The sequence below is a fragment of the Falco biarmicus genome, chromosome 1 (assembly GCF_023638135.1).
Source record: "Falco biarmicus isolate bFalBia1 chromosome 1, bFalBia1.pri, whole genome shotgun sequence".
Taxonomy (NCBI): domain Eukaryota; kingdom Metazoa; phylum Chordata; class Aves; order Falconiformes; family Falconidae; genus Falco; species Falco biarmicus.
The window spans coordinates 99,938,097-99,955,378 of NC_079288.1; the positions used below are offsets into that span (position 1 = coordinate 99,938,097).

At 39.3% G+C, this 17,282-nt stretch overlaps 1 protein-coding gene across 10 annotated transcripts in view; it reads left to right on the plus strand.

Annotated features, from left to right (window-relative positions):
• The window catches only part of TBC1D1 (TBC1 domain family member 1), a 115,471-nt gene that overhangs the window by 88,386 nt on the left and 9,803 nt on the right, over nucleotides 1-17,282 (plus strand). For all 10 annotated transcript variants that reach the window (XM_056351666.1, XM_056351658.1, XM_056351711.1 and 7 more), the window contains 5 exons: nucleotides 632-817; nucleotides 5,530-5,691; nucleotides 8,587-8,745; nucleotides 15,020-15,264; nucleotides 15,701-15,860. In XM_056351666.1, the coding sequence (XP_056207641.1) occupies nucleotides 632-817; nucleotides 5,530-5,691; nucleotides 8,587-8,745; nucleotides 15,020-15,264; nucleotides 15,701-15,860 (912 nt within the window). The remainder of the gene's footprint in view (nucleotides 1-631; nucleotides 818-5,529; nucleotides 5,692-8,586; nucleotides 8,746-15,019; nucleotides 15,265-15,700; nucleotides 15,861-17,282) is intronic.

The window sequence follows — 17,282 nt, forward strand, 5'->3', positions numbered from 1 at the left end:
TTGAAATAAAGTAAAATACTTCAATAATAATGATGATGATAGTGATGATTGAAAGGAAAAAGAGCAGAATAAAACCCAAGAAAGACAAGTGATGCACAATACAGTTGCTTCACCACCCACTGACTGATGCCTAGCCAGTCCTCAAGCAGTGATTGGTGAGCCTTGGCCAAGTGCCCCCAGTTGATATACCAAGCATGATGTTCTATGGTATGGAATATGCCCTGGCTCTGCTCCCTCCTGGCTTCTTGTACATCTCCTTGTTGGCAGAGCATGGGAAACTGAAAAGTCCTTAACTTAGGGTAAGCACTGCTCAGCAACAACTAAACCATCACTGTGTTACCAACATTATTCTCACACTAAATCCAAAACACAGCACTGTACCAGCTGCTAGGAAGAAAATGAACTCTATCTCTGCCAAAGCTGGAAGAGCCCATGTGATTCTTCTCAGAAGCAGCTTGAAACTGTCATTGGGAAACCTTGCTTGGTATTGCTACCTCTTATATATATGTGTGTGTGTGTGTGTATAGATATGTATGTATGTATATATATATACGCAATCTTTTAAAATGTGTCCCTTCATTCACCTATTCATGAAATCTAAGTAGTTCACAACAACTTCTCTCTTTTAAAGATTACTCCGAACTGGGAGAACTTCCACCCAGATCCCCATTGGAACCAGTGTGTGAAGATGGCCCCTTTGGGCCAGTGAAAGAGGAAAGGAAGCGGACACCCCGTGAGCTTCGCGAGTTGTGGAAGAAAGCCATTATTCAGCAGATACTGCTTCTCAGAATGGAGAAAGAAAACCAGAAGTTACAAGGTTAGTGAAGTTCTTGATTACACCCTACTGCAATGTAAATTCACTTTTTGGTTTTCTTTGTGGTCTTGGCAGTGGATTGGACCAAGCCTTAATGAAACATTGTAGGAACATGCAGGCATCTGTTTAACAGCATCTCCCTCAGCTCTCATTAGTGTAGGTGACAATTTACACTTGTTTTTTTATCACTTCATCTTATTATTTGTGTACTTGGACTTAATTAGTACTCTTAGTTTTACCATGGCTGCAGTTTTTTAGTCTGGTGTTTAGAAGTTCTGACAAGGAGCTCGGCACAGTCACTCTTGTGAACTGAATTCTTTCCTACATTTGCATGCACAGGTCATTGTCTAAGTGTTGGTCATTGCAGTGTTCTGTTTAGCCAATCTTGAAGTTGAATTGAAGTTCTTGAGCTGGTTGTGGACTTAAAACTATGGGTCTCTGCAGTGGTACACACACTGTGCAAGCAAGGTTGGTACAGAGTAGTATGACTTAGATCAGTCAGAAAGCTAATAAGAATGAAGGAATTTGCAGTTCTTCTTAACCAAAATTTTCTGTGTATGAATATGTAGCTGCAACAAATCTGTTGTGGTGGCAGTTTATACACATAAAATGCAGCCAATTAAGAATACACATCTTATTGTAGCAGCTGCATACAGAATCACAAGTGATTGCCCTTGAGAGCTGCTCCTTTGAAGATATGAATGATGAGGATGGAAATGCTTACCTGGCTGATTTTGGATGTTCGGGAAGGGAGTAGGCACTTGGACCCTCAAGGGGTGAGGTACCTGGCATGAAAATGGCAATTCTTTGCCTTTGTGTAAACTTGAGGAAGGATTGTCTTCCAGGAAGAACTGTGTAGAGAAAGGTCCCAGCTGTGTGAAAAGGTCAGTTTACCAAACACAAAATCCTTCTTTAAACTTGGGCTAAGACTCCTAACTGGAAGGAGAAAACGCCTCCCTCAGACATCAGATATGGCCTCCCAGAACACTTAACCCACCTTTAGGCTATTTACTCCTAGTAGGATAGTTCTCCTATTTCAACCCTGATATCCGAAGAACACCTGATACCTGAATTTCCCAAGAACTCCACAGGTGACAGGCACATTCCCAGCAAATGTACTCGCTAATCCAGTAACATGAAATATGGTGATGGATACCAAATATACAATGCCCTTGGCTAAGGGGCCAAGACCATATGGAGAAAGAGGTGCCAAGAGCAATAATTTATACAATCCCTTCAGCTTAGAGCAGTGCTGTCAAAAATGAGCTTCTGTCAAATTGTTCTGTAACTTGGAATTTTTATGGGACATAGCATTTAGAAATAAATTTTCTCTGTTTTGTATATTTACATTCCTGATTCATTATTTTTTTTTTTAAATTCTCTTGTATTCAAGTTACCTGCATCTGCAGCCTGAAACCAAGTTTTTGGCAACTGCAGGACATTAATATCAATAAAAGTTATAACAAGTTTAATCAGGTGCTCCAGTTTTGTCTCCCCACAAAAAACAATTGCAAAACCGTCACAAATTCACTAAGATGAGCATGTCTAAAGCTAGTTAGTGAGTGAATGAGACGAGCGTTGGCATGACTGAATACCCAGGCTGGGCAGCATGCACTGTGCAGTAAGGAAGTTGTCCTAGGTAGCTGCTGCATGCAGAGCTCAGACGGTGAGACAATACTTGAAAAAACGGACGGCTGTGCTGCAGTGAGCACAGCTTGTAATGTAATGCTACATTTTCTGATGCTTTTGTCACTGGGAAGTGAAAATAAGTATTTTACATGTAGTAATAATTCTTAGAGTACTACTGTTTAATACTGAACAAAATATTAAAATTAAATGTACAGTATGTTGCATCTTTACTGATAATGCTTAAGTGTGATATTGAGAATCGGGTAGTGTCAATATCTAAATAAGTTTGTTGATAAAGCCATATTCTCTTCTTAGTCCTTGCATGTCACTCCTAGTGTCACATTTTTGCACATGGCATAGGACAACGGAATAAAGCAGAAAAGTCTGAAAAGACTGAAAAGTTGCCAAGCACCAGAAGACACTTGTTTGCAGAGGATGGAATACTGAAAGATTTCTCTGAATTTGTTTTCATACAAGTTGAACCTTCAATGTCATTTTTAAGTTATCCTCATACAATGGCACCTGGTTTTTAAGGTTTTTTTTGATATTCCAATATGTAAATATGTTGTATTTGACCTGAAGAAAATGTGAAGAAGTTGACAAAGAGCTTAGATCAGGGGTCCTCAAACTACGGCCCGCGGGCTGGATACGGCCCCCAGGGTCCTCAGTCCGGCCCCCGGTATTTACAGACCCCCCCGCTGGGGGCTGGGGGGGGAAACCAAGCAGCCGCAGATGACTGCCTGCCCCTTCATCCGCGCACCGGCCCCCTGCTTAAAAAGTTTGAGGACCCCTGGCTTAGCTACACGGATCCGCTTTCAGTGTGGGCACACAGCTATAATAAAACCATCAGTGTTTGTATTTACGTAGGTCTATACTTAAACACTGAATATAATCTACAGGGAAAAATCAAAAGCAACCAGAAACGAGGAATAAAAAAGCACTTTAAAGAGCAAACTTGAAGTGCAGCTGTCTGTATCAGGATGGGTAAAGCATGTGTCATTACCCAGCAGCCAAAGTCGTGCTTTAAAATGAAATACACTACTTTGAAGTGAAAAGTCAAAAACAGAAAAATGTCAAAATGAAATACTATGAGGTCTGGACCTTGCAAACACTTAGGTAACAGCATAATCACATAAATAACCTCACTGAATGAAATTGTTCACATGTGAAAGCAACTACAGGATAAGGAGGTCAGGTGGGCACTTCCCAAATATAAACAGTGTTTTCTTTTTTCCATTTTTAAAATCTAAAATCTTGTTTTAGCCAGTGGCAGCACAGGACTAGATAACCCTTTGTGACTCTCAGAATCTGATAATCTAAAAAACCTTAATTGCAGATACAGATCTCAGAACAAGATGAGCTTAGTGTGTTGGTTATCTTAGTGTCATTATGGGCCATGTAAACTCAGGTGCTTTTTAACTCGTTAGTAAATTTATATAAACAAGTTGAACACACAAACAATGGAGGATTAAAGTAGTGGAAGATTACATCCTTTTAACATAGATTGCCTCAAGACTGTAACACACAGGAGTGTGATTTTGTGAGTTCATACTGTGAAATCATCAAAAGTAGCAGTAGTCTTATGATGTATGGCAGAATGTCCTCAAAATGAGAGTATCTTGTTAGCATTACAGTAAAGCAGCTTACAACAGCTACAACAGTGAAGTTCTGTGAATACATCGTGGCAACTTAATTAAAAATCATGGTCACTTCCTGATACACTATTTCATAAACATGGTTCCAAATTGTGTTATTTGTAATTTTCTCAGTGGGTGTTATTGAGAATCATTTTTAAAGTTCTGTTTAATACAATAGAACCTTTTCAGTCATTTATGTCTTTTGAACCTGTGCTCTGCTTATCTTTGCAAGTAGAGAGCCGCTGACCATATCCCAGGACTCTTGTTCTGAAACTAGGTGCATTGAGTCCTCAGCCACATTACAACCCAGCTAATAAATTGAAATACCCATTTTGTTAAATGCTCCACAGACTTACCATAGTCTGTGTCATTCCTTAGTGCTCTCTTTTTAGCTTCATCTCAGTTTCCTTACAGCACTTTTTTTCAGCATTTCCTGCCTTTTAGGAATGGATGACTGACATCTTTCTATCTCATCTGCACTGCATCTTTTTTCTCCACCTCAGCTGAAAGACCTCTTCTGTTTTTTCAGTCTTACGACCTGCACAAATTCATCCACTATCACAAAAGGTGCTTTATTTTTTAGTTTACATGAATGCCATTAATAAACCCTTTCTTCCAGGTACATTCTAGTACTAAAAAGGCCCCTTAGAAACAACACTTAAAAGCTTTGCCAGGAGTCCCTTTGAAATTCTCATGCCACTTCCAAACTTGTGAATTAACACTCAGTTACAGAATTCATTTTCCTTTTTGCCATGGTTCTTTGATACCTTCCCAGCTATTGATAATTTTTTTACAAATCCCTTGTAGATAACATACAAAGATACAGTACACTATTCTTATAAATTGTAGTCTGAGAAAGTCACCAATACGACAATACATCTCTGCTCCAGGAGCTCTGATGATCTAAAGTGTCTTATTTAAGACTGACTTATTCATTGACCCTTGTTCTGATTTCTTCAGTGGAGACTTTAAGAGACCCTCATATATATAATATATATAGTGTTTATAGTCCTATTTGTGTTCAGGGTCCTGAAATTTTCTATACTTGAACTTTCAAAGGGAAGTATATGTAGTCTAGAAAAATGGACATATGAATGCTCACCTTTAAAGTAATTTTTTAACTTTGTCATTACTATTATGGAGCTGCATGTATAAGAAATAGATTACGATATTGTTTTGGTGTAGGTTTTTTGCACTATTTTTTTTAAGAGCTGGGAAATTGAAGAATCCTGTTAGGAAAATCTTGTGTTTATTTCATTAGTCATCACTTTTTTTAAAAAAAAGGCAACAGAAAACCACCCCACAATCACAAAAATTTAGACACAGAATGTTTCAGAATTAATAGAATTTAATTTTAGGTGGATTGCATAATGAAGTTCTAAGTTAAAATAATCCATTTTACAAACAGCAAACTGTATTAACCTGTGCATTCATGATATTACTTCCTAGCTTCAGAGAACAATTTGCAGAACAGACGTCTGAAACTTGACTATGAAGAAATCACACCATGCTTAAAAGATGTAACTTTGATTTGGGAAAAAATGTTGAGTACACCTGGAAGGTCAAAGATTAAATTTGATGTGGAAAAAATACACTCTGCTGTTGGGCAAGGTAAGCACAGTTTGATATTTTGAGTTGTTGAAATGCATGTAAGTTGTGTTAGAAAACGGATAGGGTGACCTCTTAACTCCTCCTTATAACCAGATTCTCACTAGAGCTGTTACTCAGGTTGATGACTAAACAAGCAACAGTGTTCAGTATCTTCATGGTTATGCGTATGCAAGTAATAGTCCCTTTCAGTGGTAGGTGCAGTTGTATTACAGGAGTTCCAGTACTTGGTATTCATTTTTTAATAACATTTGTCCTTGCAGGAAAGTTGTACAGTACCTCAATGTATTATAATTGTTGCAATCTGATTTTATAAATTAAAAGATATAATTAAAGAAGAAGCCTGGATAATGCCAAAGAAATGACTCTGTAAATAACTGAAGTAACTGTCTACACAATTATCTGGAAATTCTATCTTCCAGCCTGGGCAGTATGTGTGTATACAAAGAATATACATGGATATCTCTGTACAACTGCCTTTTTTCTGAGTTAAACGATGCATCGCACCTGCAGACACCACGTACAGTCTTCCTCATAACTGCAGGGCTGAGCAGCCAGCTCCTCTCTCCACTGCATCAAAATACAGCCTAAAGAAGTTTTTTAAATATTCTAAGAAACCAGGTTTATTAATGTTATTTGTGCCATGGTTGGACCTGAAGACCTTATGCCAGGTGCTGTATGTAGCCGATGGTGAAGATGGCTACTACAAGGAGCTTTTTATAGTTCTATACAAACATTTCCAGTATGTAAAGGAAGTGTCAAGAATTCACTAGAACAAGTTTAATATTTACAATATTGCACCTGCCTCTATGCAATTAATCAAGCAAGTTAAACCAAATTATCCATTTAAGATGACTAGGTAAGTCTAGTTTTCTAACAATATCAAATGCCCTAAGCACAAACCTCTGCAGAGTAAGGAAAGCTCAAACGGGTTTCCTTCCATTCATGTAGGTAAATGTCTCTGCCCGGTCAATATTTGAGCATGAGAAAAACTTGGTTTCTCTTCATAGTCTAGGGGTGCTGGCCTGTGTTAAGAGTTCAAAATAAAAACTTGGAGTGATGCAAAATAAGTAAATAAATAAATAAAGCCCTGCTTAGTGGATTTCTGGTAAGAAGCGCATACATGTAGCCAGTTGATAGGGAAATTATCCCTAGGCTTGATGCGGCTATTATGCTTGGTTCTCTACAGCCCAGTTGTGTCAACATTCTAAAAGTGAAGTGATGTCAGATTTCATGCATATACAGAAATGAAAAATGCATTTAAATTGAGCTTAGCAAGTTGTAGTTTAGACCAAAACCATTAAAAATAACTTGAGTAAGCAAGGCAAACAGGTAAGAAATGAAGGTTTCAATAAGCATGAGGCTTAAATTAGGATAACAAATATGTAGTGTTGACCTGTAATGTTCACTGTAGAAGATGTTTAAATATAGTGCATCTTTAATTTAGAAAATAGTAAATGAAATACTTTATTTTACATGTACGATGCAGCATACAGAGATAAACTTAATAGCGGACTACTTCCTTAAAGGGAAATTTTAATTACTTCGTAAATTTGCAGCTGTAAATGTGCACTGTTAAGCCAGTTCTACCCTATGTGACACATTCAACCTCACTGAAGTTAATGGGATTTTAGATGTGTATCTGAGGAGGAAAACCTGACTCATTTGGTATCTGAAACAGCACTTTCCCTCACTGTTTCATGTTGGAGGATTTTCAATAATTGGGTTTAAGTTCCCTAAAGTAATTTGCAGAAATGCTCTCTAAGTACACTTGTGATGTGGATTCAAATATTATACATTTTTACTAGCATTTCATTTTCAAGCAGTTGTCTCTGGGTTATGATAGTGTTTTAAAAATAAGTATTGCAGAGATAAATTCATATGCTTTTGTGCTTATATGAGAGAAGGCAGTGAAATTACTATGTTTTGTTAGCTTTCTGTGTAAGTTGTATGCTTGAGTCAATTTTGATTTGTCTTATTGTTGCTATCCGTAGGTTACATATATACAAAAAGAAAAAAGGAGTCCAAAAAACTTTAAGCCATAAGTTACTTCAAACTGTAATATCTAGTTCCAGTATATTATGGATTAGACAGAATACTTTCCCAAAGAACAGTGTATTGATTTCTTGTGTAGATGATTTAATAGTGTTGGTCTTGTGCTGAATAAAGTATGCGTGTAACAGTAACTTTTCTGTAACTTTCAGAGCTTTGCATATAGGTAGAAATGAAGGCTATTGTCACCTATGTGAAATAGTTAAGTAGCATCATCCCTTTTTATAGGGAAAGAAATTGAAGCTTTAAAATTTTTTTACAGGTACCAGTCATTCAGCAAACCAATAGCAAAACTAGAAATACAATACTTGCTTTCTGATTAATCTGCCTTCCTTTGTAGTCTTTAGATCACATCTCATTTGTGCTTGTTTATACTTTTTGTATGTGTGCATCCTGCTTTCTTAAAACTTGCTCCTAACAACAGTGTCAGTGCCATATTAGTGAAAGATGTTAATTAGTTCTATCACGGTGCTTTATTGTGTACTTTACATTGAAAAATGGGAGATGAATATGTAACTTTTCAGAGACTAGTATGGCAGTTTTTGCTGCCTCTTCTATAGTACTTCTCAAACTGGATGGAAGCGGTAACCTTTTAGACTTAGGCAGCTCCCCCTCTAAGTTTCTACCTTAAATCTCTCCTGTTAGGATGCTGATATATTTTATTGGTTGAGGAAGTATAAGCACTGTAGTTTGATCTGCTTCTGTGGTCTACTGGAGATAGCAGATAGGGATCTGTTTGCATATCTAGCAGATAAGGATCTTCAGTTCCTCAATCCTGTTAGCTCAGCTATAGCTGAACCCTCAGTATGAGTACAAATTACTTTTTTAATGACCTTCTTCTCTCAGGAGTACCACGTCACCACCGTGGGGAGATCTGGAAATTTCTAGCAGAGCAATACCATCTTAAACATCAGTTTCCAAGTAAACAACAATCAAAGGACATACCTTATAAGGAACTCCTAAAACAACTAACTTCTCAACAACATGCAATACTTATTGACCTAGGTAAGTAAAGTAGTGGTCTGAAATTAAAGTAAGGGTTTCATGATCTCTGGAAGAGAATTAAATAAAAGAAAATAACATACAAAAAGCCTCACCATTTAGTAATAGGTTGTTGGTAAGAACTGCTTTTAATCTGGTGTAAATGTAAATCTGTTACTTGAAATCATTAGGAAAATGCAAAATCTGCATTTCAAGCACAGAGGGCCTTTGCAACATGTGGTGATAAGTTAGCTAGATGTGACTGTAATGCATCTGTATTTCAGATATTGACAGTGGACTCCACAGGCCCATGGAATACAAATTATCAAGAAAGGAAGTCAATATTTAAGTGCAGACTGTTGAATTGTGTGCTATTCATTCCTGATGTCCAGTGTTTGCTGCCTCTGTTAAGCACTTTTACTTGAAATAATGCAGTTTTGCTTTTTGCTATTTTTCTTTTTTAATGGATAATTGCTAGCAGTTGGTATTTTTTACTTGGATGAGAACAATAACAAAATAATCTTCTTCTAATAACAAAAAATCCCAACTGTTTTTAAGGCAGGTTATTCACGTTGCCTGAGCTGGCTCCTGATTTAGGGACAGTGAATTGATCTGTGGAGAGACATACACTATAGTCCATTGAGTTTAGTAGAGAGAGGTTAGGAACCAAGGCTCTTAAGTTTGAAGTGACTTGTAGATGGACTTCAGGCAGGCTTTTGGTCTTCTTGATTAGAGTTCTCCATTTTCCTTCACATTTATTGTTCAAAGCTCAAAATTTTTTTGCTAGTATTAGAAGGAAACATGAGAAGGGAAATCTAAGTGGAATGAAATGGTTGTTTTAGGGTAGGAGCAGAAGAGATCCCTCCAGATATTGTAAAAGAGCAGTGTTCATATACCTCAAAAAATTATGCCATTTGATTTTTGAGTCAGATATCCACATGTCTAACCTTTGCCCTGGCAAAAGTATTTATTTTTGGATGTAAACCATCTGGTGCAAGTTTGTAACACCTCACTGGTATATGGATGAATTGGAAGGTTTAACGGATAATCTACAGATTATCCTCATGCTTATAGAGTTGTGGATATTTTTGAAGATACTGTTTTATGCTCCCTTGGATATTTTAATTTCATTTATTGTCTGAGAAACCAGGAGCTGATGCTTTTCCAAGAGGATCCCAGCTCTTGCGTATAGAATAATCCCACACTGAACTCTGTGTTCATTATGCTCTTTGCTAATGAAGGCCAAAAAAAATAAAGTCTTCTAGAGTATTATATAACTTGCGACAGGCTTGTGTTGTGGGGCTTGTGGTTTGGGTCTGAGGAGTTGTGTGAGGCAATTTAAGAAGTCTGTAATCACTAAGTTTGATTTAATTAATTTGCCATAAAAAAATTATGAGGGGAAGTTACGCACTGCAAGTAACCAGTCATGTGATAGAATGATAAAAATCTATGTGAAAATCTGTACTTGGTTTGATCTCAGTAGTTAATACCTTTTGTATTATTTTCAATTACGTCTTTTCAGTAAAGAAGTAGTATGGTTGTCCCATCATACTTCTGCTCTTTCCAACTACTCAAACACTATTTGAGTATTTTTCATTGCAAAGGAAAAAGGCTGTACCAGCTCTCTTCCACATGGAAGAATTGCCTGCAGAGGGATCATCTATACCCAGAGCTCTCCAGGGCACACCTATGTCTTAATAACTCAATGTGCAGGCTCTCTTCAGCGGGTACTGCACTGCGAGATTTGCCAAGTTAGGATGATGATGTAAGCTTTATATGGTAAATGAGAATTTTTTCTTCTTTTTGTAACACTTGATAAAGTGAGTCAAGGCAGTGCATAGAAAACAAGAATCTGGCAGAACAGGCATGTTTCTGCAGGAACTAGTGTGAGCTGAGGTGAGGAGGGTGATGGCCAATGGCTTCACTTTCCCCTACTTGACAGGCTTGCCAGGTTTCAGCTTGGTGCTGGGAAAGCAACTCTCCAAGGAGCCTTAATTCCAGCTAGGAATAGCCAGTTGCAATGTAGGTAAATTGTTTCCTTCCAGACACTGTCACACCAATCCTAGGAATTCCCCTGGATCATGCAGCACCAGAAGCAGTCTTTTGTTTTTGAGAGAGACATTTATGTGCAACCAGAGATCATTTGCTAACAGGTACTTGTTACTCAAGTCAGCATACTTGGTGTTGATACCCCAGCAGTGAACACTGGGATTCTGTCACACTGAAGTGCCTCAGTAAGGGGTGAATAATCTGTACTGGATTAGTGAACTGAACACATTCAGCAGAGGGGAAAGGGGTGGGACAGCTCCTGGACAGTAGGGAGCACAGTCAGTCTGAGTTTGGTTGGCTCACACAGCAGACTGGTGCTTGCTAGCTCAGCAAGCTGTTCATGTTTTCTGCCTGGTTCTGCACATCTATGCTTTCCCATCTTAGCTGTGTGCTCCGCTTGAAGTGCACATGCATGAAATGACTGCATGTGTTGGCAAATTGCTAACGTCATGGTGGTTTTCAGGCAATGTGTTGTTTTAGCCGGAGAGCCATTTGTTAGCCCATTAGCTGAGGGAAGGATTGGACCCTATTATATCAGTAAGATGAAACTAGGATTCTGAAGACTTCCTAGTTTCCTATTGATTCCCACTGGAATAGAGTAGTGCTGCACAGTATCAAGACCGCGTAACTGGATAGGCAGCTAGAAGGAATTTGCATGTTCTGACCTGTGTTCCTTCAGGCTATCAGAAGTGTTGTCTCTTAAATCTTTACGAATCCTTCTGAAAGCGTGCACTTCTCCCTTGAGAGAAAAACTAATGTTCTTGCAACATGTGGTTATAATATTTAAAAAAGCTTTCCCGGGTTAAGCTAAAGAGGTCTTGCTAACACGGTGTGAGCCAAAGCTGTGGTAGTATTGCTCACACTTAGTTGAATCAATGCATCTTCAGCTGTGAATAGTGCTTCCTGAGAATGAGGACAGCAGTGTGCATCTGGATGCAGAGGGTGAGGTACAGCAGCCACTTTCCTGGCCCAGTTTACATGTCACAGTGCTATTTCATTATGGGGCAAGAACAAAATCACAATTCCCTGAAGGCTGTTTTGTGTATTTCCTTCTGTGGCCCCACTTGGACAACGACTGCAGTCACTGGGAATTTCAGGTCCTGAACACCAAAGTCATGTTCAGTAAATTGATTTCCTTTCTCAATAAGGTAGGGTAAACTGACTTCAAGATGCTGTCAGTGTAGGAAACCACTGTACTCATCACGGAGTGTTTGCTGGACACAGTAGAAAGTTATGTTTTGTTTTATTACATCTCAAAAATGAAGTAGTAAGTACTTGCTTTCTCATTCTGGTGCTGTTGAGGTACCACAGTTCATTCAGAGTCTCTTTTCGGCAGGGTCAGGTGTTGTTTGTGCCTACATAGTAAAAGCCAAAATTCAGGGCACTCAGAAACAAATCAGCTTGTGAGTTTAGCAGTTCTGTGTCTTCTCCATTTACTGTTTTTTAGAACTTCTTTGCTTTTTTATTCTTGCTCAGCTTGTAACTTTTTTTCATGACTTCCATGAAAGGAGCCTTGTGTAAGTGAGGCAGTACAGGTCTGTCCTTAGACCATACTGTAATAACTTGTTATTCAGGCAAGAGGATTCCTTTGCAAAGGAGCACAAGCTCCCTCTCCTAGGAAGCTAGAAGTATTTCTTCTGTAACGTTCAACTCTGTGACAGCCTGGCCAGGGGAGACCTGCTCAGGAACTGAATGCCAGTATCTGGGGGTGACAGGCTAGAGCACCTACCAGATAGCAGGACTCTGCCCCAGGGTTTGTCTTCTTGAAGCAGGAGCTCTGATATTATCTGGCAGCACAGCAGCATTCCAGGAGCTAAAGGGTGGGGTAGTATTTAACAAGTGGGCAACCAGAAAACAAGCTCCACTTGATACTAGAACAAAAGTAGTATTCATGTTTCTTCTTCTTTGCGGTATTTCACAGGGGAAATCTGATAGGGGGAGGGTTTTCTTCCTAGAAATGAAAATAATCCCTTTTGGAAAATTTTTTTGGGGAAAAAAATTTGTAAAAGTGAGGCCTGTAATGTCTCTGTTCCCAGAATCACAGAGTGGCTGAAGTTGGAAGGGAGCTTTTGAGATCATCTAGTCCAACCCAACCTGTTTAAGGCAAGGTCATCTAAAGCAGGCTGCCCAGGACCATGTTCGCTCAGGTTTTGAATATTTCTGTAGATGGAGACTCCACAACCTTTGCGGGCAGCCTGTGCCAGTGTCTGGCCACCCTTACAATAAAAAGATTTTTTTTCTTATGTTAGGTGGAATTTTCTGTATTTCAATTTGTGCCCATCATCCTATCCTGTTGGTGGGTACTAGTGAGAAGAGTGTGGCTCCCTCTTCTTCATTCCTTTCCACTGGATATTTGTGGACATTGATAAGATCCCCCTGAGCCTTTTCTTCTCCAAGCTGAACAGTCCCACATCTCTCAGCCTTTCTTCAGAGGAGAGATGCTTCAGTCCCTTTGTCATCTTAGTTGTCCCTTTGCTGGATTCTCTCCATTATGTCCTTGTCTCCCTTGTACTGGGAAGCCCAGAACTGGATGCAGTACTCCAGATGTGGCCTCACCAGTGCTGAGCAGAGGCATAGGATCACCTCCCTTAGCCTGCTGGCAGTGCTCCTCCTAATGCAGCCCAGGATACCATTAGCCGCCTTTGCTGCAAGAGCACTTTGCACATTGGTGACCACCAGGACCCCCAGGTCCTGCAAAACTACTTTCCAGCTGCTGGGCGACACCCCCATCAGATACTGGTGCATGGAGTTGTTCCTCCCCAGATGCGGGATTTTTGCACTTCCCTCATGAAGTTCCTGTTAGCCCATTTCTCCAGCCTGTCAAGGTCCCTCTGAATGGCAGCATGACCCTCTGGTGTACCTGCCATTCCTCCCAGTTTTGTATCATATGCAAACTTGCCGAGGGTGTACCCTGCCCCATCATCTAGGTCACTAATGGCCCTCCCTAATCAGAGATCAGCTAGAACAAAGGCTATATAGGCACCCTGCCATCAAGGGCAGCTGTCAAGCATTGGTTGGAAGCTGCCAGAACTACATCATCCTTACCTGCCAGCGGCAGTACCCTCAGGGTCCCAGGAGTCCCCTGGTGTTCTCTGAGGAAGTATCCAGATGCTCAAGAGCTCACAAAGTGCAGTCTGTTGGCTCTCATGTAATATATATATAGCATGTATCATAACACAGACATAGCTACACAATTCTCGATATTGTAAGAGCTGCAGAAAAAAAATACAAATTGGCTTTTTACTCACTGGCTAAATATTGTAGGTCAAACTAATTGTGTAAGTCACCTAGCTGGACTGGTTTGGTTTAAGGACATATGGGTCCCAGCTCCATGTGAAAGTTTGCAGATAAGCCAGTCTGGGGTGGAAGTCATGATCTCATTCCAGAACTGAAGAACTGGAAATGGCTCAGTTGTGTTTCTATGGCTTTACAATTAGCATAGTTTACCTTAGGCTGGGATTTAAAGATGCTTGACGAATAGATCCAAAGCCCATTGCTGCCAAGAGGAAGTTTTGCTCTGGTAACCGACTCCCACTCTCCAAGCACTTCTCACTTGTGCTGGTGCTCATGGGCTGCCTCCTGGAGCTGACACAGCTGAGTAACAGGGCAGAACAGCTAACCCCATGTAAAAGGAGATTTTTCTGCCAGGCTAGTGGCATCAGCTCATGGAAGAATCTGAGCTTCTTGTTGCAGGAAAGGAGGAAGGACCCATAAGACTGGGAAGGACCAAGGCAAAGAGGGAGGTGACAAGAGACACATTTACTGGGGGAAAAAATACAAGAAGAAAAGAGAAAGGGAAGGGGGCCCAACCCATAGAGCTTAGATGTTCTGAGTCTGCCTGCGTCCTAATAGTTGTCTAAAAGCTAAAACTTCTTACTCATGAGAAGGGGACTGGGTGACTTGTCAACCTACCATTACAGGCAACCAGTCCCTATAAGCCCTTTAACAAACTGATCAAAGGCTAGTCTTAAGAACCAGTTACTCAGCTGTTCCAAACAACCGTCTCCATCCCCCTGACAATTTCTAAGTTCATTTTGCAACTACTATAACAAAACACTAGTAGAGTCTAAAAGTCAGTTGTTTTCTATTGTTAATGTTCTTACGGTCTTCCTGTGGTTGAATCAGAATCTACCTTTCAAAAGAATCTACCTTTCTGAAAGACTGTTTAGCTTGATAACATGGCAAAGTGAGGGGGTTTGGGTTTTGTTTATTTTTTAGTTTAAGTCGCTGACTTCAGCTATTTTCACAGGGCGCACGTTTCCAACACATCCATACTTCTCAGCACAGCTGGGAGCTGGGCAGCTGTCACTCTACAATATTTTGAAGGCTTATTCGCTTCTCGACCAGGAAGTAGGATATTGCCAGGGCCTTAGTTTTGTAGCAGGAGTTTTACTACTTCATATGAGTGAAGAAGACGCTTTTAAAATGCTGAAGTTTCTCATGTTTGACATAGGCCTGAGAAAACAATATCGTCCTGACATGACAATTTTACAGGTATGATTTCAGCTTTTATAATTAAAGGATGCTAATGTTAAATCATAATAATGCAATATAGATAGCATTGTCAAAATCTAGACTTGAACTTAAATTCATTTCTCAAAATGGGGAAGGATAATCTGGGAAAAGAACACATCACCTTTAATGCACTAGTTTCAAATTAAAAGTCTACTGGGAAAACTGTGAAAACCATAAATAGGAACAATTCTGTTACATGTTGTATGAGGTTCAAATAACCCTGCAAATGAGCCTGTCATAAGCCCACAGGTGACCCATCCTGGGTCTTTTAGGTGGCTTTTGATTATTTCTTTTCTTCACACAATTCCGTCCAAACATCAACTGACAAATATCTTTCACTGTTTCTGTAAGTGTGAAGTGTGAAGATGAGCTTTGCTACTGTGATCTTTAGTCTCTTTGTTGTTATTCCATGCAGATCCAGATGTATCAACTGTCTCGACTTCTTCATGACTACCATCGGGATCTCTATAACCACCTAGAGGAACATGAAATTGGCCCCAGCCTCTATGCTGCTCCCTGGTTTCTTACCATGTTTGCCTCCCAGTTTCCCCTTGGATTTGTAGCCAGAGTCTTCGGTAATTCTTCATAAAACTTGTATCTGTTATTTTTGAGGGTTTATGTTTGGCATGCTGGTATTAGGAACAGCATTATTATCCAGTCTGCTTCAGGCACCCAGGAGAAATATTTTACTTCCTATTGATGAACAGAACAACAACAGATGTCGTCTTATGGAGCATGTAGTATTTACAGTAAAATGGAAAGAAAGAGGAAAGCATATGGCAGTCCCAAACTGTCCTGTCTTTTCATCCTCATTGTTACCTTTTCCTACCCTGTAACCACTTGTAGAGAGGATGTAAAATTTGATGCCATGAAGGCATGGTGCTATGACAATGTCATTCAACACCAACAATTAGTTAGTTTCAAGCTGAAAAGAGATGTAACAAAGGCATAATCTGAGAAATATGTCCATTTACTCCATAATCGTCTCCAACAGAGTCAGTGGAAAATTTTTTTGAGAGTTTTATTTGTAACGCATACACCCAGAGATGGCCCTTGCAGTTTAACCGTGGGTTTACCCTGCAGAAACACTGGGCTTTTAAACTAGTTTTTCTTATCCTTATGATTTTAGCCTGACTGATAAACTGACTTTCTGAAAATGTTTGGAAGCATATGGAGTTTAGGCTCTAAAGTAATTTCTGTTACCTATTTTTGGAATCTACAGAAGCGAAGTTATCTTTTTTTCATTAATTTCCAATTAAGAATTTACCTTGATGCTATCTTATGGATGTATATTTCATAGGTTAATTGTTCAGTATATCAGAAGATGCTTAATTTCCTTTTCACTTCTCTGGTTTTGCATTTCATTATATGGTACTGAGTTGTCCATGATGAGCAGGGTGGATTGGAGCTTTCCACCTAAATCTTCTCTTCTAATGAGGAACTATTTTTCTCAGTCAGTCTCACTTAAGAGATGTAGTGAAACAATAAGAAATAATGAATATAGATTCCAAGAGCCAACAAGAATCCAGGCCTGTTTCTGCTTAAGGACATGCTAAAATTAGTGCTAGAAGAAATCATGGTGAACAGGATGGTGTATAGCTAAGTAGCACTACATGTCCTGTGATTAGCATTTTAAGTCCAGGGAAAACAGCATTTTTAATTTTTTTTCTGGAACAGTTCAAAGTAGGCTAACATACATGGTAAGTATCTAGCTGTCAGTAATAAACTGTAGGAATTAAGTTGTGCTGTATATGAGTTTCATACACTGAGTTTATAATCATCTTTGGATTATTCTGAATCATTCATAGTATTGTACTTGATAAAAAGGGTCTTTGAATTGGACAATTGACTGCAGTGAGGGTATAAAAGTGCCTTGTGTATCCAGTATGTTTGGATTTCTGCCCTAATACACAGATTAGCATGTTATCTGTCATTGGAGGATTGTAGGGCTTTAGCAAGCAAAGATTTTACATTAGAATAGAAGGCACAGATACATG